Source organism: Nerophis ophidion, linkage group LG10 (assembly GCF_033978795.1).
Source record: "Nerophis ophidion isolate RoL-2023_Sa linkage group LG10, RoL_Noph_v1.0, whole genome shotgun sequence".
In the NCBI taxonomy this organism is placed as follows: domain Eukaryota; kingdom Metazoa; phylum Chordata; class Actinopteri; order Syngnathiformes; family Syngnathidae; genus Nerophis; species Nerophis ophidion.
Window position 1 is genome coordinate 25,095,005 of NC_084620.1, and position 26,960 is coordinate 25,121,964.

The 26,960-nt window shown below is 37.6% G+C and overlaps 1 protein-coding gene across 3 annotated transcripts in view; it reads left to right on the forward strand.

Annotated features, from left to right (window-relative positions):
• The first annotated feature begins 4,273 nt into the window (after positions 1-4,273).
• caprin2 (caprin family member 2) overlaps positions 4,274-26,960 on the forward strand; it is a 28,125-nt gene continuing 5,438 nt past the window's right edge. The window contains exons 1-19 of one of the 3 annotated variants that reach the window (XM_061913136.1): positions 4,274-4,428; positions 7,100-7,354; positions 7,439-7,501; positions 10,473-10,559; positions 12,874-13,112; positions 15,106-15,188; positions 16,827-16,904; positions 17,188-17,225; positions 18,265-18,450; positions 19,008-19,043; positions 19,120-19,248; positions 20,807-20,891; positions 22,137-22,186; positions 22,264-22,359; positions 22,442-22,513; positions 23,217-23,357; positions 23,592-23,688; positions 24,057-24,118; positions 26,641-26,692. In XM_061913136.1, coding sequence (XP_061769120.1) covers positions 7,115-7,354; positions 7,439-7,501; positions 10,473-10,559; positions 12,874-13,112; positions 15,106-15,188; positions 16,827-16,904; positions 17,188-17,225; positions 18,265-18,450; positions 19,008-19,043; positions 19,120-19,248; positions 20,807-20,891; positions 22,137-22,186; positions 22,264-22,359; positions 22,442-22,513; positions 23,217-23,357; positions 23,592-23,688; positions 24,057-24,118; positions 26,641-26,692 — 1,834 coding nt within the window. In that variant the 5' untranslated portion in view covers positions 4,274-4,428; positions 7,100-7,114. Of the gene's footprint in view, positions 4,486-7,099; positions 7,355-7,438; positions 7,502-10,472; positions 10,560-12,873; positions 13,113-15,105; positions 15,189-16,826; positions 16,905-17,187; positions 17,226-18,264; positions 18,451-19,007; positions 19,044-19,119; positions 19,249-20,806; positions 20,892-22,136; positions 22,187-22,263; positions 22,360-22,441; positions 22,514-23,216; positions 23,358-23,591; positions 23,689-24,056; positions 24,119-26,640; positions 26,693-26,960 lie in introns of all 3 variants that reach the window. The other 2 variants (XM_061913137.1, XM_061913135.1) reach the window with 2 other exon arrangements.

Sequence of the window (26,960 nt, forward strand, 5' to 3'; positions counted from 1 at the left end):
GCTCCAGTACTCTGGAATGCCCTCCCGGTAACAGTTCGAGATGCTACCTCAGTAGAAGCATTTAAGTCTCACCTTAAAACTCATCTGTATACTCTAGCCTTTAAATAGACCTCCTTTTTAGACCAGTTGATCTGCCGCTTCTTTTCTTTCTCCTATGTCCCCCCCCTCCCTTGTGGAGGGGGTCCGGTCCGATGACCATGGATGAAGTACTGGCTGTCCAGAGTCGAGACCCAGGATGGACCGCTCGCCGGGACCCAGGATGGACCGCTCGCCTGTATCGGTTGGGGACATCTCTACGCTGCTGATCCGCCTCCGCTTGAGATGGTCTCCTGTGGACGGGACTCTCGCTGCTGTCTTGGATCCGCTTGAACTGAACTCTCGCGGCTGTGTTGGAGCCACTATGGATTGAACTTTCACAGTATCATGTTAGACCCGCTCGACATCCATTGCTTTCGGTCCCCTAGAGGGGGGGGGGGGGGGGGGGGCTGGGGGGGTTGCCCACATCTGAGGTCCTCTCCAAGGTTTCTCATAGTCAGCATTGTCACTGGCGTCCCACTGGATGTGAATTCTCCCTGCCCACTGGGTGTGAGTTTTCCTTGCCCTTTTGTGGGTTCTTCCGAGGATGTTGTAGTCGTAATGATTTGTGCAGTCCTTTGAGACATTTGTGATTTGGGGCTATATAAATAAACATTGATTGATTGATTGATGATTGGGTATAAAAGCAGCTTTCATGAAATGCTAAGTAATTCACAAACAAGGATGGGGCGAGGATCACCACTTTGTAAGCAAATTGTCGAACAGTTTTAGAACAACATTTCTCAACGAGCTATTGCAAGGAATTTTGGGATTTTACCATTTACGGTCCGTAAAAATCATCAAAAGGTTCAGAAAATCTGGAGAAATCACTGCACGTAAGCGATGATATTATGGACCTTTGATCCCTCAGGCGGTACTGCATCAAAAATCGATATCAGTGTGTAAAGGATATCACCACATGGGCTCAGGAACACTTCATAAAACCACTGTCAGTAACTACAGTTGGTCGCTACATCTGTAAGTGCAAGTTAAAACTCTACTATGCAAAGCCAAACCCATTTATCAACAACACCCTGAAACGCCGCCGGCTTGACTGGGCCAGAACTCACCTAAGATGGACTGATGCAAAGTGGAAAGGTGTTCTGTGGACTGACGAGTCCACATTTTGAATTATATTTGGAAACAGAGGACGTGGTGTCGTCCAGAACAAAGTGGTCCTCTCCAAGGTTTCTCATAGTCATCATTGTCGACGTCCCACTGGGGTGAGTTTTTCTTTGCCCTTATGTGGGCCCTACCGAGGATGTCGTTGTGGTTTGTGCAGCCCTTTGAGGCACTTGTGATTTAGGGCTATATAAATAAACATTGATTGATTGATTGATTGATTGATTGACTACGATGGTAGAAGGTGGGGATTGGACCAGGAACTCTGAGGTTGATGGTACAACCACTCTACCAACTGCGCCATGCCGTCATAAGACCCATTGCCTCCTTGCTTGGCATTCAGCATTAAGGGTTCGAATTGGGGGTTAACTCACCAAAAATGATTCCCGGGCGTGGCCACCTGCTGCTGCTCACTGCTCCCCTCACCTTCCAGGGGGTGGAACAAGGGGTTAGGTCAAAAGCAGAGGACCAATTTCACCACTCAGTTGCCTAGTGGTTAGAGTTTCCGCCCTGCGATCGGAAGGTTGTGAGTTCAAACCCCAGCCGAGTCGTACCAAAGACTAAAAAAATAGGACTCATTACCTCCCTGCTTGGCATTCAACATCAAGGGTTGGAGTTGGCGGTTAAATAACCGTAATGATTCCCGGGCGCGGCCACCGCTGCTGCCCACTGCTCTCCTTACCTCCAAGAGTGTGATCAAGGGAGATGGGTTAAATGCAGAGAATAATTTCGCCACACCTAGTGTGTGTGTCACAATCATTGGTACTTTAACTTTAACTTTAAGTGCTTGAGCCTAAAACTGGATGTGATGTCACGTACAACAAGGGTATCGAAATATGGCACCTTTTGATTATATGTGAATTGGTACCCGGTGGTACCGATGGATTTTGGTCAGTACCTATACAAGTACTAAATTTGTCACGCATCTCTAAAGTCCAATTGCGCCTACGCATCCAAATTGTACACTCGAACACTAATCCAGCAGCCAGAAACATGAGGACCACCGCGGTGTTTTTACACAAAGAACAATACTTTGAGTCAACTCTATGGCAGTGTTTACATTAGATTACTTAAAATCAATCCACAAGACGCACCACTTTCAACACAAACTATTTGCTTTATTTGCTTTAATTTAATTGTGTTATTGTGACACTAAGTAAAAGTTTGGAGTCGGAGCAACACCATAGTGAGATTTTTTTTTTTTAATGAAACTTGGAGCACAAAACTAGTAAGCGGAGAAACATTTCCTCACGAGTGCATTGAGCACAAAGGCATCACTCTGCAATATTGAACCTTGCTCTTGCTCCAACCCTATCAAATGAGAATTATTTAACAAAAGTAGTAATAAGTCTGCCCTTATAGAATTGACGTCACTCTGTCACCCACTTGTACTAATATGTGCAAATTACACTTAATCACTCATCATTTGGGTCAACTTCAAAAGAAAACACCGGTCCTCAAAACATATTATATAGTTAGCACAATTATGTGTTATTTTGGAGGAGATGGTAATTGCTTTCTTTCTTTAAGGGTCCATGTTAAATAAAAAAAGAACTGCAACCCTTTTCTCTTGTTGTTAGGACACAGTGGAAGAAAAGATGTTCAGAGTCAGACCATTTCTCACCCAGCATGGAGGATTACACATGAAAACCCACATCATACACTTTTTAATGTAGGTCTTAACATTTAGTTTGGGTCATTTTTCAGGCAGCTGAGTTTTGAATGAATGTTTAAGAGGGCTGCAAGGCAGTTGAGTGGTTAGAACGTTTGCCTCACAATCCACAGGTCAGGGGTCTGAATCTCTGGATATCTATTTGTGAGTTTGCATATTCTCCCTGTGCATGAGTGGGTTTCCTCCCGTCTACATGAGCCCTGCAATTGGCCGCCACCCAGTACAGGGATAGGCTCCACCTCACCCCTCACCCTAACGAGGACAAGTGTTAGCCCTACTGAAAACCGGTGAATGAAAGACAGGAAGTGAGCACATACGTGTGTAGACCTCACGCTGTGATGCCTTAAAGAGTTTCGTTGCACAATGAGCTGACATTTCAGGCTTTTATTATTTCCCAATATGTGTTTTCCATATATATATATATATATATATGTATATACCGTATTTCCTTGAATTTCCACCGGGGCACTAATTAATTTAAAACCTCTTCTCACTCCTGCGCTTACCAAAGGCATACAGTAAAAGTAAGCATGCGCTAATTATTTTAAAACCTCTTCTCACTCTTACATAACACACTTGAGTGTTATGTAAGCTTGGACCTTAAATCCTATTGAATAGCTCTTAATCTTTTTCCCTTCATGCGATTTCAAATTACCGGTATTGAAATCAGCCTCCTCCATTTTGAAAATGATGACAGGGCAAGTGTCACTCATGATGTCACGAGTTTGACCAGGCGGTAATACTAAGCATGCGCTAATTATTTTGCGAAGCGAGTTTGACCTGGCAGTAATTCAAGGCAGGCACATATTATATACCCTGCGGCAATTCAAGGAAATACGGTATATACATATGTGTTTTCCAAATATTTATATATATATACATTTGGAAAACACATATTGGGAAAATAAACATGGATCCGATACCTACCCGGTACCACGCTGGTAGTAATTAAATATATAAATTAATTTGGACAAGTCGCCACCTCATCCCAGGATCAACACAGATAGACATATATATATATATATATATATATATATATATATATTATATATATATATATATATATACATATACGTATATATGTATATACGTATATATATATATATATATATATATATATATATATATATATATATATATATATGTATATATATATATATATATATATATATATAAGTGTATATAAAATACATTTGGAAAACAGATTGTGAAAATAAACATGGCTATGATATTTAATTACTACCACGCTGTATCGATCCAACTTCCTCGATTACATACAGTTAAAGTCAAGAACGAAGCTGTTTTCTACCTAGTTTTGGACGTTTCAAGTGTTATTAGGTTATTATGGATTAAATGTGATTTTTGCACTTGTTAAGGCCTTCACTGAGGTCTTTCTTAGAAATATTTGCAGCCACCTGAAAGCCGAACCGGAAGTATGTATATAAAGGCAATAACAGACCAAGATTCGCTCCCACAAGGAAGAGAAGGTGTCGCTTTTGTTTGGACGTGGTCGTCATCTGCTTTAAGTCTGGATTTAACTCCCAACGCAGACAAACCAGGCAAGCTTCTTATATGTAATGCTATATTTGCCACCATCTAAAGAACGCCCTGTTCGCGTAAGTTAATTGTGATAGTGTTCCGACGATATATCTTCGTCAAAGTTTGAGGCGATTTAATGACCAAAAATTAAGTTTTCTGCTCAGTGCTGTGTTGTCTAAATTACATTCATTAACTGTAAAAGTACTTTGTACACGACCACATGTGAATTGTATTAACAATTTAAACACTGTGACTTCATAGTTTCACCATAGCATGTGTCCAATTTTGCTCAGGGGGTTAATTAGGTGTAGTACCTACGTTTATTATTTGAGTTTGACTTTGAGCACACTTTCTTGCACGGTGAATGAGGCTCTGCAAGAAAATGGTTTGATGTGGGTGGGGCGATACACACGTCAATAATTTGATAGGGTATCAGATCAATAAAAGTGTGAGGATATCAATATTTTAAAGTTAGCTCATATGTCTATTTCTTGTGTCCAAAATATTGTCATATTTATAGAATGTTTTGACATTGGTTATAGTATTATTTTTTGAACTTGCATACAGTACACCACATATTTCCAGTTTCATGTCCAAAAAAGGAAGAGGAGGAAGCAGAGTTTATTGAATTCTACCCCTTTTCCATTTCACAGCAATTTCTTACACATTTGTCTGTTCACCTACGGTGCTCAATATGTAGCACAAACAAAATACAGTTCTTATGATTAAATAGTTGTTTAAAGGTTGTGATTCACATGAGATTAATAGGATTATCTAATTTTCAATCAGGTTGAAGATGCTTATCAGGATTATTCTTCCTTGTAATCATGGAGTTTGAACAGTTTCTTTAAACTGGATCATATTTAATTTTGACTCTTTTTTTAAATCCAGTATCTTGCTTCATATCCTGCTTCAAAAAGCTGTGCTCTGCAAATGATTTTGTTTTGTTTAGTTGGCAATGGTCCAATGCCTTACATCAGGGCTATTCAACCAAACCTGGCCAATTAATGACAAAAGACCGGCCCTCGAGTTCATTTTAAAAAATTGGGAGGGACTAACATTTTTGTGGCAGATTCCTAAAAACACTAGAGCGCTGTCCTACAGATCAGTGGTTCTCAACCTTTTTTAAGTGATGTACCCCGTGTGAACATTTTTTTAATTCAAGTACCCCCTTATCAGAGCAAAGCATTTTTGGTCAAAAAAAGAGATAAAGAAGTGAAATACAGCACTATGTCATCACTTTCCGAGTTATTAAATTGTGTAAAAAGTGCAGAATATTGCTCATTTGTAGTGGTCTTTCTTGAACTATTTTGAAAAAAATATATAAAAATAACTAAAAACCTGTTGAAAAATAAACAAGTGATTCAATTATAAATAAAGATTTTTTACACATAGAAGATATCATCAACTTAAAGTGCCCTCTTTGGGGGTTGTAATAGAGATCTATCTGGATTCATGAACTTAATTCTAAACATTTCTTCACAAAAAAAGAAATCTTTAACGTCAATATTTATCGAACATGTCCACAAAAATCTAGCTGTCAACACTGAATATTGCATTGTTGCATTTCTTTTCAGTTTACGAACTTACATTCATATTTTGCTGAAGTATTATTCAATAAATATATTTATAAAGGGTTTTTGAATTGTTGCTATTTTTAGAATATTTAAAAAAAATCTCACATACCCCTTGGCTTTCAACAGAGCCCATAGCTCCTATACTCCAAGTACACCCAGGGGTACGCGTACCCCCATTTGAGAACCACTGATATGGATGATCTTTGACTAGCTTTTCTTAAAAAACGCAAGTAAATTTTTTTTATGGAATCCTTGCATTGACACTTGGGGTTGTTTTTTTCACAATGTGTCCTTACAGCTTTCTGGAAAGGCTGTCCCCAACACATTTTAGTTGAATAGCCCTGCCTTAGATAGGCTCCAGCACCCCCCGCACCCCCGAACGGGACAAGCAGTAGGAAATGGATGGATGAATATATCCGTAAAGACACACCAACCGCTACTGCAAACTTTCATATTTTCCGTTAGATGAACATGTTGATTGTACATTTGAAACAACAAAAATAAAATAACTTTGAAGTTTGACAGCTCACTCGGTCAAATAGACAACCGTTTACCCTCTAATGTACGTAGTTGTGGCAAATTATCTCATCATAATGAAATTGTGGGAACAGTGATATTTTGGTTGATTGGTGGGCTTTTTTTTGTTTTATGAAAACAAGAAACACGTGTGTAACAAACAACGTATGAACTCTTTTTGAAGTTGGGTTTATTAGAAGTCTTTATTTTATGAAGAGTACATCAAAGATAATATGCAGTATCCAGAAGGCCATGGAGCTTTGTTTGCTTTGGGTTACGGACGTATCGTTATTTTAAAAGTATTTTTCTTAAAAAAATGTAGACCAACCTCTTTTTTTCTGTGTATTCAAATGCAGCGTCAGTCGCAATTAGTTTGTGAATGCTAAGAAGAAACAAATTTAGCTTGTAAGCTTTCAACAGAGCCCATAGCTCCTATACTCCAAATGGTTCTGGGACAACTTTACATTTACTTTCGGTACAACCTTTTTTAGGCATTCGAGCCCAGAATCAGAAGGGTTTTAAAAGAAACTGTTTTTGTACGCATCCTTACCGCCACCTGTTTTTTGAGTGTCTGCTGCTGCTCCTGCCCCCCTTCCAGTTGCGGAGCAAAACAATGGTACAGCTTCCCACATCTCCAAAGATGGGTGTCCCTCATCTTGCTGAACAATCTGAGGAGAGGAAGGAAAAAATGGAAGACACAGTGATTGTTGGAAGTACAAAGGGAGACATATCTGCTACTCTGTGCGCCCTGGAGAGCTTTGAATTTACCAAAGCTTATCATGGGTATGAAAACTACATAGAAGATGGCCTTATCTGCCTCAAACACAAGGTTCGCAACTTGGAGAAAAAGAAGGTAGGTAGTAGCAATGCCCTTTGTATGTGGAAAAATGTTTGAATGCATGTTAGAATGTTGCAGACTTTTGTCTTGCTGCCATAGCTGAAACTGGAAGACTACAAGAAGCGGCTTGACTGCGGTGAGACACTAAACCAAGACCAAATGGCAAGTCTGGATTTTAAAATGGCATCATATTATAGAAGCGACTTAAAATATAATGTTGCTTCTTTTGCAAACCCTGTTTCTTTTTCTTTTTCTTTGTAAGCAATTGGCCACTTTTACTGAACATGCATTAGTGGGATGAACAGCACAATTATAAATGTTGCATCCAAATAAAACCAGCCAATAAATACTTCACTGCCTATACTTATACCATATTAATGATTTGGTGATTTAAACCCCAATCTCAACCCCTGATGCTGAGTGCCAAGCAGGAAGGTAATGGGTTCCATTTTTATAGTCTTTGGTTTAACTCAGAACCTACCGATCTCAGGGCGGGCACTCTAGCCACTAGGCCACTGAGTAGGTGGCCTAAACTTGCATGTTCTTCGACTCTGCTCCCTTGGACTGGAGTACGAGCGAATTTTCTCATTCACCATCTGTCGTTCATTGTAGTTAGGGCTGGGCAATATGGCCTTTTTTTAATATGGCAATATTTTTTGGCCATATCGCGATACACGATATATATCTCGATATATTGCCTCAGACTTGAATTAACACTTGATACATATAATCACAGCAGTATGATGATTCTATGTGTCTACATTAAAACATTCTTCTTCATACTGCATTAATATATGCTACTTTTAAACTTTCATGCAGAGAAGGACATCACAACTAAAAAAAAAAAAAATCACTTTATTTCATACGGTGGTGATCTGGAAATCTTTGCCTCGGCATTTTGATGGTGTGGGCGTGTTTCATCAAATAGAGATGTTGACCTGCGGAGTTATCACTCTTCATTCTACAGCAGGCGACTTTTCAAATGATGCCACATATTAGCAGTAATGCTAGCTTTTGTAGCAACGCTTGTGCCCCACACTTGACAAATTACGGTTGTCCGTTCGACATATTCCCACTTGAAGCCAAACCACAGCCAGACGATGGACCCCCTGTTGTTTTTCTTGGGAATTCATTCTTCCTTCATTTGTTACTAGACTGGCATCTTCTCTCTCTCTCGTATTACCACTCCGCTAGCACGGATGGATAACACCACAGCTAACGTTACCCATGCTGCTACCTCTCTGCTCCGCGAGGGCGCATATGTATGTGATGTGTGTAAGAAGGTGCGCTTGCTGTCTGTGAGAAGGAGACACAAGGAGTGGGAAGAGCCTGTAGTGTAATGCCTGCAGCTAAAAACAAATGCGTGAGAACGTATACTCAAATATCACGATATAGTCATTTTCTATATCGGACAGCGTCAAACCCGCGATGAATTGAGTATATTGATATATCTTTTTTTCCCCTATCCTATTGTTATGGGGCAGACTGGCTTGTACATGCACATGCATTCTCCGCACGGCAAGAAATCATCTTAAAAATGGTCTGTAAAACATAATCTAATCCATGCAAACTTTTTTAACCAAAGAACCACTATTACATGTAATGTATACCACAAGGAAGAAATGTAGATAATCATAATATTAACCCTTTAACTTGACCTATGCTCACAAATGCCACTATTGTAAAAGTTTAAGTACCAATCATTGTCACACACAAACTAGGTGTGGTGAAATTTGTCCTTTGCATTTGACCGATCCGCCTGTTCACCCCCTGGGAGGTGAGGGGAGCAGTGGGCAGCAGCAGTGGCTGAGCCCGGGAATAATTTTTGGTGATTCAACCCCCATTTCCAACCCTTGATGCTGAGTGCCAAGCAGGGGAGTAATGGGTCCCATTTTTATAGTCTTTGGTATGACTCGGCCGGGGTTTGAATTCACATCCTACCGATCTCAGGGCAGACACTCTAACCACAAGGCTACTGTAAACTCAAAAGTAAATAGCAGAATTAGCTGTCTGGCGTAGGAACTGACAATGTCACATTTTACATCCAATCCAATCCACTTTATTTATATAGCACATTTAAACAAAAAAATGTTTCCAAAGTGCTGCATAACAATATTAAAAACATTCAAATACTATCCTGAGCTCCACCAATGACTGAATAAAAAAATAACTAAAAATAAATACATATAAAACCAATATAAAATAAATATGATTAAAAACGATTTAAGGGTGAAACCAATTAAAACCGTAAATAGAAATCTAAATTTTAAAACACAGAGGACCACACAACTCACGTAGTGTTAAAAACCAGAGAATAAAAATGGGTCTTAAGACGAGACTTAAAACACTCCACTTTAGGAGCAGTTCGAATATGGAGGGGCAGAGTGTTCCAGAGCTTACGGCCAACCACAGAAAAGGCCCTGTCTCCCTTGGTTTTAAGTCTGGTCTTGGGCACCACGAGCTGGAGCTGGCTCTCGGACCTCAGAGCGCGCGCAGGATTGTAAGTTTGGATGAGGTCCGAGATATAATGATGTGCCAGTCCATGTACAGCTTTAAAAACAAATAGCAAGATTTTAAAATCAATTCTAAAATGAACAGGGAGCCGGTGCAAACTCTCAAGGATTGGGGTTATATGCTGGATTTTCTTGGCCCCTGTTAAGTCGTGCTGCCGCGTTCTGGACTAATTGCAACCGGGAGAGAGCTTTTTGGCTACTGCCAGCATAAAGTGTATTGGAGTAGTCCAGGCGACTTGAAATAAAAGCATGCACGACTTGTTTAAAAAGGTTAAAAGATAAAAACGGTTTTACCTTTGCTAAAAGACAAAGATGATAAAAACAAGATTTTACAATGCCATTGACTTGTTTGTCAAGTTTGAAATCACTGTCTATAGTGACGCCAAGGCTGGTGACCTTGGGAGGCACATAGTTTTGCAATGGTCCCAAGTCATTGAGGGCTGGACCGAAAACTAAAATTTCAGTTTTTCCCCTCATTCATTATTTAAAAATTCTGGGCTAACCAAGCCTTGACGTCGCAAAGTCACTGTTTTGCTGATATCCCTCAAATGCATGTTCCATTTTAATGGGCACCTGCAACATTTTTCTTTGAATATAAGGTTTTTTGTTTTGATCCGTAGGCTGCTGCTGATACGTATGTGCAGGTGGTGCACAATCTAAAGTTTGTTCAGGAGCTACACAAAACCCTGGATAGCTTGACGCAAAACGTAAGAATTTTCTCTTGCCGTTTTTGTTACAATAACGCAAGTTTTGTTTAATCAAATTACAAAAGATCAATGCCTGTTGTACTGTAGTGTGGAGTAATAAGAGGTGATCCAGTTGAAAAGCATGTGAGATTTTAAAACAAAGCCACTTATAAATAGGATAACAGAAATTATCTGTGTATTATTTGTTCATTATTTTTTCAATATAAAACCAAAACTAAAAATAACTATTTTAAAAAAATATTTGTTTAGAGACCCAAAACGGATAACGAATTACTTTTTCCATTTCCAATTTTGTTCACAATTGGAAAATAGACAAAATGGATAACAGGGCATTTGAATTTATATTTTGCAAATCCGTTTTACTGGGTGTAGTTTTGTGGACTTGGGCTTTCAGGTAAAAAAATATCTAGAGGAAGACCACGGGGGTCTAAATTAAGTTGAAGTTATGTGATGGCTGTATTTTACTAAGCCCAAAATTAGAAAATTGTATAACCTGTACAAAAATATGCATTTTTAAAAATATCCATGTTTGTCTGGATATAACCGCGATATCTGGCAAATGTCTGTATGGAACAAGATCTAATTTTGTCTTTCCAATTTCCCAATAAAAAGATGCAAATAAACGTATTTTTAGCGGCCAAGTTAAGAGTTTATAGGTTTCCTTTTTCAGATATTTATCCACTTTTGTCACTACTACAGTGATTCTAAATTCAGGTATATTGTGTCACTAACAAGGTCCTTAGCTATTTGCTGCTATTTAGTGGAAGATGATTTAACTGCACTCAAAGGTACAAGCGGTCAACAGACTTATTTGCAGTAACTAAGCATTTTTTTTTTTTTAACTGCGTAGATTAAATGGAAAATTGTAGTATTGCGATATAGTGTATATGTACGTGCATATAAATAGTGCTTTTCTAGACACTTACTGTATGATGTAGAGTTTTAGATATTAACGTAATTGTGATTTTCTGAAAGCTTTCTTTCTGGCATTTTTCAAACTGTAATCGTGTTTCCTTTAGAAAGTATACTATGTTTATATATTTTTCGTATGATTTATTGTTCTTCCCGAATGACATAAAACTGTAAGCTGTATACTATGTTTGTCATTTGATCATTTGCTGCTTATACCACCCTTTAGAGCAGTGGTTCTTAAATGGGGGTACTAGAAGGTATGCCGAGGGGTACGTGAGATTTTTTTTAAAATATTCTAAATATAGCAACAGTTCAAAAATCCTTTGTAAATATATTTATTGAAGAATACTTCAAAAGAATATGAATTTAAGTTCATAAACTGTGAAAAGAAATTCAACAAGTGTTGACAGCTAAATTTTTTTGTGGACATGTTCCAAAATAATTTATGTTAGAGATTTATTTTTTTGTGAATAAATGTTTAGAATTAAGTTCATGAATCCAGATGGATCGCTATTACAATCCCCAAAGAGGGCACTTTAAGTTGATGATTACTTCTATGTGTAGAAATCTTTATTTATAATTTGAATCACTTGTTTATTTTTCAACAAGTTTGTAGTTGTTTTTATATATTTTTTTCCAAATAGTTCTAGAAAGACCACTACAAATAAGCACAATTTTGCACTGTTATACAAATTTAAAAATCAGAAACTGATGACATGGTGCTGTATTTTACTTAATCTTTTTTTTTTTTCAACCAAAATGCTTTGCTATGATTAGGGGGTACTTGAATAAAAAAAAATGTCCACAGGGGGTACATCACTGAAAAAAGGTTGAGAGAGAGAGAGAGAGAGAGAGAGAGAGAGAGAGAGAGTGTAATAGCTGGATCAAATAATTTGAGTTTATTGACTACTACAGAAAATAGTTTTGTTGTAGTAAAATAGTTTTTTGCTATATTGCTGGTTAAATATAAACAAACATTTTTAATTTTGTTAAGAAAATGATTAGTAACACATTTTGCTGTCATGGATTGAGATGTCCCTGACTCGCATAAATCTGCATGACTGTAGCTCAAATTTCATGTTCATCTTTAGGCTGCTTGACTTGTCATAGACTAGGCTCCATGGGAACAGTTCACCTGCAGGTTTGCCAAGTAGCCCTCAAGATTTAGCACTTAATTACTGTAATGCACGGCTGATTTTAAAATTCAATTAAGGTTTTCCCCCAATACTGACAGTTTTCTATACTGAAACAGTAGCATTACACCATTTTGGCTTCCCAAGGTTGTCCAGTCATAAGATATTACAACTGCATCTTATTTGGGAATTACAATGTGTTGTGTTTCATTTTGATCATTAGTCTTTAAGAATGTTGCAATTTGAAGTTGGTTGGCATGTTTTCGCAGCTGTTAAGGTCGCAGAAGAGGGCTGTCAAGCGGCAACAAATGGTGAGGATAGAAGCAGAGAGGAAGCAGTTAAACATGGTGCTCCAGATCCAACACCTCCTTACCAGCCTAGAACAAGAGCATGTAAAGAAAGACCTACTAAATGGACACAACCAGGCACCCTACCTCCCAGTCCAGAAACTGCACAGCCTTGGCCAGCTTGCCAACTTGCTTGGGGTAAAGCAGGATAACAGATTAAGGTGATTTTACACTGATTTTATAGTCTTGCTTTGTAATATGTGTGATAATTAAAAATGACAATCTGCAGTGTCAGTTTATTTTCCCTACAGTTCCCAATGTTTAAGCATGTGTTATTCTCATTCAGGCCTTTTGGAGTCGTGCATATTATTCAAATCAGCCTTTTTGTTTTATGGCAAAGAAATAACACAAATGTTAGTCTTCCAGACCTTATCACGCTCCGCAGTCGTCTGACTTTTTATTTTGAGATTATTTTTGTTATGCTGGGATTCTTCATACAGGATTAGATTCAGAAGCGAACAGTCACTTTGTACATGTTTCGCTCATCTTGACAGTGTTTTACAGGCTTCATTACTTAGAAGTGGATGTCACTTTATATAACAGACGAGAGTAAAAGATGTGCTTTCAATGTCTCCAACCGCCAGGGATGGAACAATATGAACATTTCATATCACTTGTTATTGTGACCAAAATTATAACAGCTATCATTATCGCTACATTGTTCAATTTGTTAAAGTTATAAAAAAAATAATAGACAATGTTGGAAAATCCTTTATTTTGCATGTTTTGTTTATTTTGCTTCACTGACACTGTTTTAGTTCATATCCTTTATTGTTTTAAGTATTTAGTTTTACTGTAACACTTTTACAATTATTAAAATGAAAAGTGCTTAACAAATAAAATATATTACTTATTTCTGACAGGCTTTGTGGCGTCCTTTTCTGTTCAGCAGTCTTTGAACGCACTGTAGAAAAGGCGCCATTTTTTTCCTCTTTGTATGGAAGAATCACTCTGTCCTAAGAGCACAGTTTGTAGGTTAAATGTGCACAATTCTATAAGTGGTTTACTTAGACAGCACATTTTTAGTATGTGTCTAGATTGGGGTATGTTGTTTCTTAATGGGGAAATACGTTGCTGTCTCTTGTTTTCATGTTCGTAAAGAGGCGTTAGAGCTGACAGCATTCAGTCTGCGTTTATCAAATTGCGGCAATCAATCGCGGCTTTTCGATAATTTTAATTTGTAAGACCAACCATCCGAAGTTTTACCGTGGTTATCATTACATCCCTGCTCACCGCTGTTTTTTTTTTTTTTAATTGAGTTATTCCCACTTTAACATTTTGATTTCAGACACTCATAAAAGTTACTTTGCCTTTAGTGTTTTAACTGCATTTCAATATTTTGTTTTTGTGAAGCGGTGCTATCCACTTCTTTCTTGGCAATAATTTGCTTTTCCATTTCCTGGACCAGTTGAGTTTAGGATATGGAGAAAACATGATTGTGCTTGTCAAAGGGAGATGTGTGTTGCAATAGCCCTATTATCAAAGATAACCCTACACATAATAATTTGCTTTCAACATTACTAAAGCTAAATGTTTTTAGTACCATTTATAAAAAAATAATAATCATGAGAAACAAGAATTGCATTGTTTGTTGCACCTATGGTCGCAGGAATGGCTCATTAATAGAAGGCATAGGTGTGCTATCTGAGCTGAGGATGTAGTGCTATACAAGTAAACATTGATTGATTGATTGCTATCATCTTTATTGCTGACCATTTACTTCAACTACCGGTACTTAAAAATATGGTCGTAAAAGCAGTTTTGCTTGCAGCTGTGATACAGGAGAATGAGAGGGAAACATTGAAAACATATACTGTAAATGTGTTTAAATAACAACTGTATGCATATGGCAGCATTACTAAGGGACAGTCCAGGACATGCCCTAGTCATCCCTGACTATAAACTTGTATCTTGAGTAAAGATGGTGTGTCGTAAATTGTTATAAATTTGAAAAAAAGCTTATCTTTGTTGTCAATGTGTAGTCTGAACGGATGGTAAGCCCGCTGTCTTCTAAGCCAGTTTTCAAGCATGTACTGCAACACTAAATGTTTACATGAGCCTTATCTTGTGATCTATCATTGGCAAACTACTGATTGCTTGAAACCGAAGTAAATTAACTGACTAATTTTTAATGGATTTTTCTTTTTGTTGAAGTTTAGAGCAGCGGATGGCGCAAGCGACTGTGGTCTACATGGATCTTCTGGAGGGAAAAGACAAACCAGTAGCTGGATCAACATGTGTGTATAAAATAACCATTAACTCGCCATAGCTAATATGAAAGATTCTTGGCGGGCACTAAATTTCCATTGGGTTGTAAGCATTATATCACGTAAACTACATATATATTATTTGTTTTTTTTTTGTCATGTCCTATTACGCAATCATGTCCAAGTTTGACTTTTAACTGTCATTTGAGGTACATTTAAAAAATTTGGAAGTAGGGCTGCACAAATTTGAGAAACCTACTTGCGTCTCTCCAAAATTGCAAGTGGATTTGCGATTTTTAGATTTTATACATAAGAATGCATGAAACTGTGAAAATAAGTAAAGGAAGACATGTTTACCGCCACTGGGCTTGTTCTATGTACAGTGCCATTGGGTTTGATCCTTGACCAACCCCGGCTTCTCCATACCATATTAACCAGAATGTAAGACTACTTTTCCCCTAGAAAAATACAGAAAAAAGACAATACTGTGCATGCAAACCAGCAGCTGCCTTGCCATGCAAGAGTTTTTCTTTCTTCCAGTGAACTGTAGGGAGGCTATCTGGATTACATTATGTGTTGACACACCCACATACAGTATCACTATACAGAAGAAGGAGGACAAATCAGTGATTGTCAAGTGGAATCAAGAAGAGCTGGGTTACAGCAGGTGGAACCAAAACCCCCTGTGTGATTTTGAAACCTAAAGCTTTACCTTGGGTGACATTGCCAGCTAGTTTAATTATACACCCCTAAATCCTCTGAGTGCCGCAGGCTTTCTGTGAACGCTTGGGTGAGCATTTAAGAAGCAAATGCAAAAGTTAAATTGTTCACTAATTTTTACAGTTGAAAGGTATTGTGGTTAAATTGTCTTCTGTTCTCGTTACGTGAATGTTTTATTGATATTTAGTATTTGGCTAGACCAATACAACCGATTCAATTATATTTGCTTGGTTTGACTTCTTAAGAGCCAGTTTTGATGATGTTTGGGATTATTGACCTGTTGGAACACCCAATTGTCATCAAGGTTCAGTTGTCGAGCTGTTGAGTTTTAGATCAATGTAGATAACTTGGAGGTAATCTTCCATTTTTCTATCTTCTTTCTGACCCTTTTAAAAATTGAATTCAAACATTAGTACTCTGTACCCCAAGACAATATATTTATATATTATAATAGGCATCAGACACAGTATCATTATTTATAGGCTATCATTGGTTATTTAAAGAAGCAAAATTCTATGTTTCGAAGGCATGATTTGGGGATAATTGAACTAATGTTGAAAACTTTGTCGGATGGACATGGTTAACCCATTTAAGAACAATATATGTCAGCCAGTAGCCAGGCTGTACAGTTCTTTTAATAATGCACTAAACTCCTCTGGAAAGATTGAGAAACTGTTTGTACATCTTCTCTGTGAATGGCTGATTAGTTATGTTTAAATGAGTTAAATCTTGCACTTTCCTTCTATTTTTAAAAGTCATTGTACAACAGTGTTGTGTCAGAACTGGGATTTTAAACCAGCAATTCAACTTTCGCTCATATTCAGTAAGCTTCTTTTTTTTGTCAGTTTTATTCATGAGCTTAGGTAATTTTCTTTGTTGTGTAATAGAAATGGTAATGACACGCCATACTAAATTGTCTATTGGTTTCTGTATTCTTTTTTTGTCCAGTTAAACTACTTAAAGAAGAGCTAACCCGACTGTTGAACTCCAAATACTTCACCTGTCTTCCTTTCAAAAAGACTCCAGGTTTGTTCCAAGAGTTAAAGGAGTATAACAGTACAATAAGTGGTTACACTCATTGTCAGACTCCATCTGTGACTGTTGTACTACTGCTAAATATATCAATTCCTAATTAATATCCCATACAACAATACAAAACCAGCAAACGTTATATAAAAGAGATGAGAAAACTGTACATGATTATGTGGTAGGTTTTTGTGAGATCCCGAGCAGCCTTTGTAACATGAGCTGTTCAAAGACTACAATTTTCAATACTGTAATCATCTTGACCTATTTGTATCTCTGACAGACGTATCAAAGATGACGCCCACTGAAGTTCCAAAAGAGGTAATACAACGTTTTTAAAGATATACCAGAGTTTTTACTAAAGTTCTACAATGGAATTTCTGATTTGCTTGTATTATAGAGAAACTATTTCACTTATGACAGAGGTTGTCTAAAATTTCTGGACCAAATAATTTTCCAAGAACTCCTTAAAATTCCCTCATTGATTTTAATTTAAAACATTGAAATATAATTCTGCCATTTCTACAAGCTGAACCAGGAATTAGTTATATCAATTCTAAATACTTTTGACAAACCATAAAGTTTGAACAGTAATAAGATTGGAACAGTCCAAATTAACCCAGTTTTTTTCAAAGTGTTTTTATTTGGTTCAACTTTAACACCATGATAAGAATAGTTTTATTACCGGTACTTACTGCCTCTTATCAAAGTTACTGACAGAAAAATTTACATTGTTACAAGTTTCATTAAGCCTTTGCTCCATGGATTCATTTGCAAGCGCTTGAACACACTATACATTTTGGCCTTTGTTATTGTTCTCAACAAAAGCCAAGCCCAATGTTCTGTAACTGTCATTATTTTTAAGATTACTCAGTTTGGCCTCTCATTATAGATATTGTCTCCTGAGTGACCCACAGTTAGCATTTTAATAAAAATTACTTTTTCAACGCGTTCAAATCACTCTCGCATAAATACCATGATGGAATACACTGACGTAGAAGAATTGTGTCATATTGAATGTTCATACTGTACATACTTTATGTATGCACAAAGACTGTGAGTGTGTGTGGGGGGGGGTGCGCTTTGCAACACTCATCAGATTCCCGTAACATCAGGAGTTGTGCTTTTTGTTTTGTCTGGGTGGCTTACTGTCAAATTAGAAGTATTTGCATCCCTGATAAAGGTTGCAAGCTAAATTGTAAAGCTCTTTAAAGTTGTCAGCAGTCATGCAATGTGGAAGGAAGTTTAAAGCCGTATATTTAAACAAAAGAAACCCATTCCAATTTTGAGATTTCAATGTACTGTGAGCTTTGGGTATTTCGGTTTCTTGACAGTTATTTGTGTTTTATCTGCCATTAAGACTATTACTGCTCAAAACCGGATCGGAGAGTTTCGGGTCATGAAAGTAGAGGAACCTCCTGACTGCTGGGATTCGGATGGAGTCACTTCACCTCAAGTTACAGTCCACAAGCCATGGAAAGGAGCAGCTACTTTAATCCCCAAAGTTCCCATTACTGACAAGAGCAAATCCACTGAGACCAGAAAGGTAAACGGTTGCCAACAACCTGGATTTTAGGTACCAGTAATTCATATTGTTCTAGATATCTGTTGTGATGAGTTGTTTGTTTGATTATTTAAGGAGCATTCATACTGCGCTCTGTTAACGGGTGGGAAGAGCAACAAGGTTAGCTGTCTTTATGTACTGTGGTTGTTTTTAGAAAGTCCTCTGTGAGGTACTATGTGGACCTTTAGCAATGTTTGGTAGAGGCGTATACAGACATACAGTCAATGGATCTTCAGCTTTATAAAGCTCAATGTATGTAATATTGAAATCTTACAAGCAACTCCACTTTTCCAGAGTCTGGCGCATGGTGGTTCATCAGTCTATTTGGAATAGGAGACAAGAAAAGATGGCTTATTAGAGCCACATTTCTATTTCCATTTGCACTAAAAAAAATATTTTTTGCCCTTGGTTTGTGCTACCTATTGACAAAGATTGATAAACAGTCATTTTTAGATGTTTTTGTGAGATGTTGTATTAACCATTGAAAACGGTAGTTACTGTACTGTAGCCTTTCATGATTTAAAAAAAAATGCTTTCAGGAGCGGAAAGCTAAAAGGAACCAAAACGCCAAGACTGTGAGTACAAAAAAAAACATAATTTAAAAAATATAAAAGTTTGACTTTGAGCATTAGGTTTTGTGATTCCTGACAGGATGTTCTCATGGATTTACCAGGACTAAAATTTGACTCCCTGTCAACCTTATCCAAAGACCCTATCCTGAGGAAAAAGAACTTGGAAGACCTAATGACAAATATTTGTGGCTCATTCAGTTTTATTCAGGTGAAATCAAGCTTCTACTATACTCTTTAAAATCATTGTAACAGTGAGGCAAATTGCTTTTATTTTTTTGGTATGGTTGTGATATAAGTTTGTCAAACATGCATACAGTTACAAAATAATACTTTACATTTTTCAGGTTTCTTGTTACATGTCCTATAGTTCCAAAACAGTTTGGTTTGACATTACTTAATAATAAATATCAAACAAAATCGGCATTTCAGCTTACATCTCCAGGTATTAACATGCGGACATTAGATACACAATTTAAAAGATGGCACATTTTTTAAAGCTTGTCACTGTTAAAAAAAGATAATAATCTGTGACAAGAAGTGGAATGTTTTGAAATAAATCACTTTCCAGACTATAGAGAAAATATTTTACCTTCTCAGTAATAACCCAAAAACAAAACACTGGAAGAGGCTGCAGTGAAAGTTAAAAAAAATATATCACAAAAGAAGAACGTTGGGTCATCATGTTAATGGGGTAAAGAGGCTTGTTGCAGTTATTGACGCAAATGATGTGCTGTTAAATTCAGTCTTATGTTTTAAAAAAGATCAAAGTGAATAAGAACCCAGACCCATTTGTGCTTAAAAGAAAATGATAGGTCTCTGATACCACAGGCACAGATTGGTTTACAGACCTCTTAAATTTGGCACAATTTGAAAGCTAAGACTTAGACTAATGTTGGGGATCATCACATGACCATAACAGGGTTCGGAAGCACTGAAAAACTGGCTTGACTTTATTAAAAAAAAAGAAAAAAAAGGCTGTTGCGTTGTGCCAAGAAGGGTGGGTGCATGCAAACTTTATGATGAACCTCCCGATTAAGAATTGGAATGGTTCGCAAGGGAAATTGAAACGAGGAATTGGAAACGAAACCGTTCAAATTCAATTGATGCCCTATTCTAATTTAAGTTCAGACCAGTGGTGTCATTGTGGTGTGTGCAGCCCTTTGAGGCACCTGTGATGAAGGGCTATATAAATAATATTTTATTGATTGATACTTTTAACAGACTTTCCACAGTACAGGTATCATTCCTCTACCGGTAAAGCTTACTGAACAAGCAGCTTTATTTATTTTTAAACGGTAGCAAATGTGTAAATTTTCACACCTTATCAGAAAACCTAACTATAAAATTTTCCCCTGTATCTTTATACCAAGACCATCTTATTTTGGATATGCGTTTGCCCTCAAAGCCTCTCAAGTCCAGTGCTTAAGAGGTTGTTAAAGTGGTTTAAATGGCAAAATGAACTTTCGGAAATGAGTTTGCTCCCTAGTATATGTTGACCTGACACATGGCTATTTTGGGGAAGCCATATCCTGGGATAGTCACGTGACAACCGCTCAAATGTTTCGTATCCATCACGTAGGGACCAAGGCTGTATAAGGCCTATTTTAGGACAATTCAACTGTTGGATTTCTATGTTTTAAGTCTGTTCATTTGACAACAAAAATAACAGAATTGTCCGCACTGTTGCAATACTTATGGAGGCAAGTATATGCTGTAACTTTCATTGTGCGTGATTGTTTTTGTTAACATTGGAAATTGCTTTGCAGAATTCTCTTCTAGATTGTGGGTCATTTCCAGATAATGGACACTCCAAATTGAAAAGGGATCCACCTGAACAGTCATCTACTTTGGGTAATGTTGACTTGGAATTTGCAATTCTCTCAAATTTAGTTTGACTACTGTTCTACACTATGGTTTCTGCAGTTTTTTTAGGACTAATACAATCCATGCTACATAAAGTGCAAAACTAGTAGTTTTATGGATTTAGTAATTTAAGTCACTGCTTCGACGAAGAAAATACTGTATTAGAAGGCATCATTGGTATTTGCTGCGTATGCAATTAACTAGATTTGCAGAATTCACAGATTCTCTGTGCAACAATGCCAAACATTGAAATGTTATGCTGATTAGTTGATTGCGTCATTTAGCTCATTCCAGCTAGCTTTAGATGACGCCAACTGATGGCTACCCAGTTAAATGTTCATCACTGCACACTCGCCAATTTGAATATTTATAACTTGTAACTCTACTTACTCTTTGTAAATAAGGTAGCGTCTGGACATCTTTTGACAGATTTTGATTATTTTTGGCTTCCAAGTGACAACATTCAGGTATGGGTAATAGTGACTATAAATCAAATCTGAAACACAAAAATTTGATTTGACTTTTTGAACTTAAGATGTTGGCCCTAATCACGGTTCAGTGCGTTCCTTTAAGTGAAACAGAAAAATGTTAACTGCGAGCAGCCGGCAATTCTCAAATAAATACAACTTTTCAAAAATGTTTTTCTTTTTCAGAAAATGCAACAATGCAAACAAGTGCAACAGTAACAGTGGTAACTGTGTTTTGGTTGGTTCGACGTGACAGCCATACAAAAAGGGGCGGGAGAGAAGCTGAGGTGGCGCGTGCATCTTGTTTAGATGCCTATTACTGTATGTGCCTCCCTGGTAAGGTGTTGGGGGCCTGCCCAACTGAGATAAACCGTACAAATGCTGGAGGAACAATGTCTCACAGATGGCCTAGGAATGCCATTGTGACACTTTGAGCCTGTAACATACCGAGTTTCGGATATTTACTATGGAGGAATTAGTTTTTATAATGAAAACAATTTGAATGTCAAACAGCGCCACAGAATAGATTTGTCTTTATGGGGTCACACTGAGTGTTGTCACTTTGCCATTATTGCCCTTTCTCTCATGTAATGTAAATGCTGTACATCAAGTCTTTCTCTATTTGCAGAATATTGTATGTTTTAAGGGAGAGTCTAAAAAGCTTGGTTTGATGCAATTTTGTAACATTTTAACATTGCTCCAACATATCAATATCAACCTGGGGTTTTGGTAAATTGGTTTCTTATTGTATTATATTCCTCAACAGCTCAGGCAGATTTAAGAAGCTCAAGTGAGTCCCTTCCAAAGGAAATGCATGTAAGCAGTCACACATCTGACTGTTTTCAGATTTGTGTTGGTCATATGGCAATAGCTTACCATTTTTTCTCTGACAGTCGACTCCAAACCCTACAAGGCTTCTGGACCGAAAAAACAGTCTGACAAATGGGGACCAATGCCTAAAAAGCAATGGACTGGAGCTTTCCTCAGATGTAAGTTATTTCATAGACTCAGATGTTGCATACTTTTAAGGTATTTATTTTTAGAGCTTGAAGGTGTTTCTTTCCCCTACAGGAGAATCTACAATTGCCTGACAGAGGGAAACTTTCCTCGCCATTGTTTGGCGACACAGAGTTGACAATTACTGTCAGTTAGAAGTATTGGTGGTGGGAATTACGGAGTAACAATATTTTGCCGACTCGTATTGACTGTACAAAATTTCATACAAGACTATACATCACAATACTTGTAAGGAAGGGAACAGTTTTAGTTTGCAGCAAGTTACAAAATACACCTGACCCATCTAATGGTACACTCTTCAAATAATTAACGGAACAGAGATTAGTAGAGCAGGTAAATGTTAAACATGTTTTGAACGTTCAGCTATGCTGTGTTAGAATAGAATAGAATAGAAAGTACTTTATTGATCCCTGGGGGAAATTCAGCACCACAGTTCGCTCACAATAGACAAACACTTAGGTATCTTTTTACATGTGAATAATATAAATACAGTCTATTACACAGCATTATTCACATGTGGATAATATGAATACAGTCTATTATACATTTAAGTACAGTCAAAAAGGAACATATGCATTATACAGTCTGATGGCTGTCTGTACATAAGGATAAAATTAGGATTCAGTAATATTAAAATGATTAACTGCGCAACTGTATATATGTTGAAGTGTGACTGCTACAATATCAGAAGATGGCTTATATATACTGTATTGTTAGATGCAATATTAATATTTTTCGCCACCCTAATGTGCACATTGCATATTGCTTTGCTTGGTGTTGGAAAGGACTGAGATATTCAGCTCTCATTTTACTATTCTGTGTTCTTCAGACACTAGTGACTGAATCAGCGATGCATTCATCCTGTTCCAGGACGACGCAGAGCAACTCCATCCCTGTTCCTAAGCATACGTTTTCCACACCGCCCACAAGGCAAACCGTCACGTCTGCACATTTTCAAAATATTGAGTCTGTAAGTCTTCAATCTTTGAAAAAGGCTCTTACATAAAAGAAGTAGATATTTCTTGCAATCTGAATTACCAATCACTAAAACAGGAAACATTGCTGTTTGGTGTTAAGTCTGCAAATGTCCAGACTCCAACTTTTACACAGTCTTTCAATCAAAGTACACAGAGAAGAGGTTGTATAATAGGTAAAAAAGCAATGAATGAATAATAAATGTCTAATTCTTTTCATTTTATTTTAGGTATTTAATGAGAGGGTGGAGGTACAGCCCAGGTACACCACTTCGAGCACTCAAACACTGCCTGAGTTTGCTCCCTCAGAACAATCACAGCCACTGGGTATGCTGTTCCTGAACTTAAAAAAGTACAATCTCAACACTTTATTGTTAAAATGATTTGCACTGGAATTTAATAAAGTAAATGTATTGGGATGCAGCTCTTGTTTGATCAGATTCTGACAAAAGTCTGTTAGAAAACACATTTTCCTGCCCCACACTGACTGTTCTGTTTCAGAAGTTTTTCTTTGTCACAAAGTGCTTCTACTGTATGTAGCATTCAGATGGTTGTTTTTAATGAATGAATGTGTTTCTGCACCTAAATGAATGTGCTTTGAGTTAACTTCTCTTGAGAATTGACATTATATACATTTTAAATATACTTGAATTGACTTGACTTTCTGATTCTAAAATCTGATTTCTGTCTGGCAGGGGGTGCCTACATTTTTCAAGCTCATTCCAAAAACTCTGGCCCTCTGTTCTGTTCTTCTCGAGTAAGTACATTCCCGAGGTATATAAAGGTTGTCCAAAGTCTATACATGTAAAATATATACATTACACAAAAAAGTTTAATTTTTATGAGCAATAAATGAAAAAAAGTTGGAAATGGCATTACTGTCATCTGCAGTAGTCTAAGTTGCCAGTGCGGTCCGGTTCAGTTCAGAGGGCATTTTGCCAGATTCAGTCCAGTCTAGGAACTGTTCAGTGTTCTTTCCTGATCAATTATTGTGCTGTAAGACTTGTACCGGATCCAGGGATTCGTAATAGCAACCTGAAATAAATGACATGTAATTGCCATATTTTTGATTTTGCTTGCCATGTGATAGAAGCTTAGCATGCAATCACAGAGGTCCACTCCACCAAAGCTGTCATTTTACTTCCTTATGACTGCGTGTCTTTTCACCGAGAACTGGGCTTTGTCTTTTTTCGACTGTCTGGTGCAGAGACATCTACGGGATCTCTTCCATGTGCAATAGAAGCCATCCTCACTGCCTTGTCATACCATTTTGCAATCACCAACCCAGGACTACTCTTTACAACACAATCACTGACACTCCCTTCTTTTCGGTTTTTTGATTATCATCTGGCAACCAGTATTGCTTTGGGCCACATTTTTTTTTCTCATGGTTTTGTTGTCTGTCTTGGCCCTGCGATGAGGTGGGGACTTGTCCAGGGTGTACTCCGCCTTGCGACCAAATGCAACTTCGACCTCAAGAGGGACAAGCGGTAGAAATTGGATGGATGAATGGGTTCCAGTTGCTGGAAAGTCATTGGCCAGCAATTAATCCATGAGTTTACTTAATGTAAAGTAGCGGTCAAAAAACAGGTCACTCCAATGGGAAAAGTTGCAACCATGCGTAGGGCTACTCCTGTCTAATTTGCCAACATCAGCAAATGTATCTTTCACTTGATTTCATTTTAGAGGACAGCATCCAACCAATACATTTATGCTTGTATGTTATGTCTTGATTTGAAGAAAAAATACCTGATTGGACAGCCAGGTTTTTGACAATATTTAGTAAGTTCCTCATCTTAAATAATCCATTTGTCATTTTCTGGCTTATTTTTGCCAAAGGCATGCCATGTAGTTTGATACACCAAAGAAGAGCCTCATGTCTTCAGTGGTGGTGTTAAGGTTGATGCTCCTTATCTCTAACCTCTCTAACATGTGAATGTTGCCAAGTCTTTGTCGTCGATTTCTACGAATGATTAGCTCCTCCTGACAGTCTGGTGGCTGATTAGCACAGATTGGAACCTATGATCGGGGGGGGGGGGACACATTAATGAATAATACCTATTTTAGGATTGATTGATCCATCTTGGCCCACAGAGGACAAAAATTGTTCTTATTCATCAGTATCCGTACGCTCATCTGATAAGTTTCTTGCCGCTTCTTCTGAGCTTCTCTTTTCTCGAGGAGGAGCAATAAGCTACTATTTTTTACTTTACCTGGAAAATACATTTAATGTTTATTACCCCATTAAAGGGTTTTGAGCAGAAATGTGAATGTAAACCATGAACATACCAAAGACTATAAAATGGGACCCATTACCTCCCTGCTTAGCACTCCGCATCAAGGGTTGGAATTGGGGCTTAAATCACCAAAAAAGATTGCGGGTGCGGCCACTGCTGTTGCCCCCTGCTCCTCTCACCTCCCAGGGGGTGAACAAGGGTGATGGGTCAAATGCAGAGAATAATTTCGCCACACTGTGTGTGTGTGTGTGTGTGTGACATTAATTGTTACTTTAACTTTACCTAGCAGGTTTGTTAGCTAGTTTTCTGTTCGCTAACCTCATCCTCGTAGAGCTGGCATTCATAAAAGAGTTACTATTTTCCTTACGTTGAACTCTAACCAAAGATACACAGTGCTCCCTCGCTATTTCAGTTCACGTACTACCAGTTTAGTGCATTATGGATTTTAAAGTACCATTGAGATTTGTGTACGTATTCTAGTTTTCATGTTAACATTACATAATTTTTAAATAGTTTTTAAGGTGTTTTAAGAGAAGAGGAAGTGTTTTAATGTGTGAAAGCTGACTGGAAGGCTTATAAAGACATTACACTCATATAATAATCATAAACATATAATAAATAGGGTCACTACTTCACAGAAATTTGCAGGGTCTGGTAAGTAAACCTGGTAATAATCGAGGAAATACTGTTGACTAAAATTAAATAGACACGATTAAATGGGTTTGTCCGGAGGATTATATGCATGTTTGCTTATGCACCCCAACAGGTACACCCGGTATGGTAAAACATCTTCCAAATGTCATTCTTTTCAGCTCAGAAGCACCTATTAACTTAAAGTTGAAATGTGCATGCATTTGTTTGCACACAGGTGATGGTCATCTGAATTCTGCTCAACTTTTGATTATAAATTGCTTGACAATTATCACTGGCTGTAAGGCTTGATTGCTTGATAGTCTATTGACAAAGAACATTGAAAATAAATCAAGAGATGGAAATTATTAAAATACATGTTAACATTTCTTGATCTTTTATATATCTGCAGGATTCTGGATCCCATCATTCATATGGATGCGGAGGACGGCATAATTCCAGTGGTAAGTTATTTAAATAGTACAATGAAATGTTAAGGGCAGCACGGTGGTACATGGATTAGTGCATGTGCCTCACAATACGAAGGTCCTGAGTAGTCTTGGGTTCGATCCTGCGCTCGGGATCTTTCTGTGTGGAGTTTCCATGTTCTCCCTGTGACAGCGTGGGTTCCCTCCGGGTACTCCGGCTTCCTCCCACCTCCAAAGACATGCACCTGGGTATAGGTTGATTGGCAACACTAAATTGGCCCTAGTGTGTGAATGTTGTCTATCT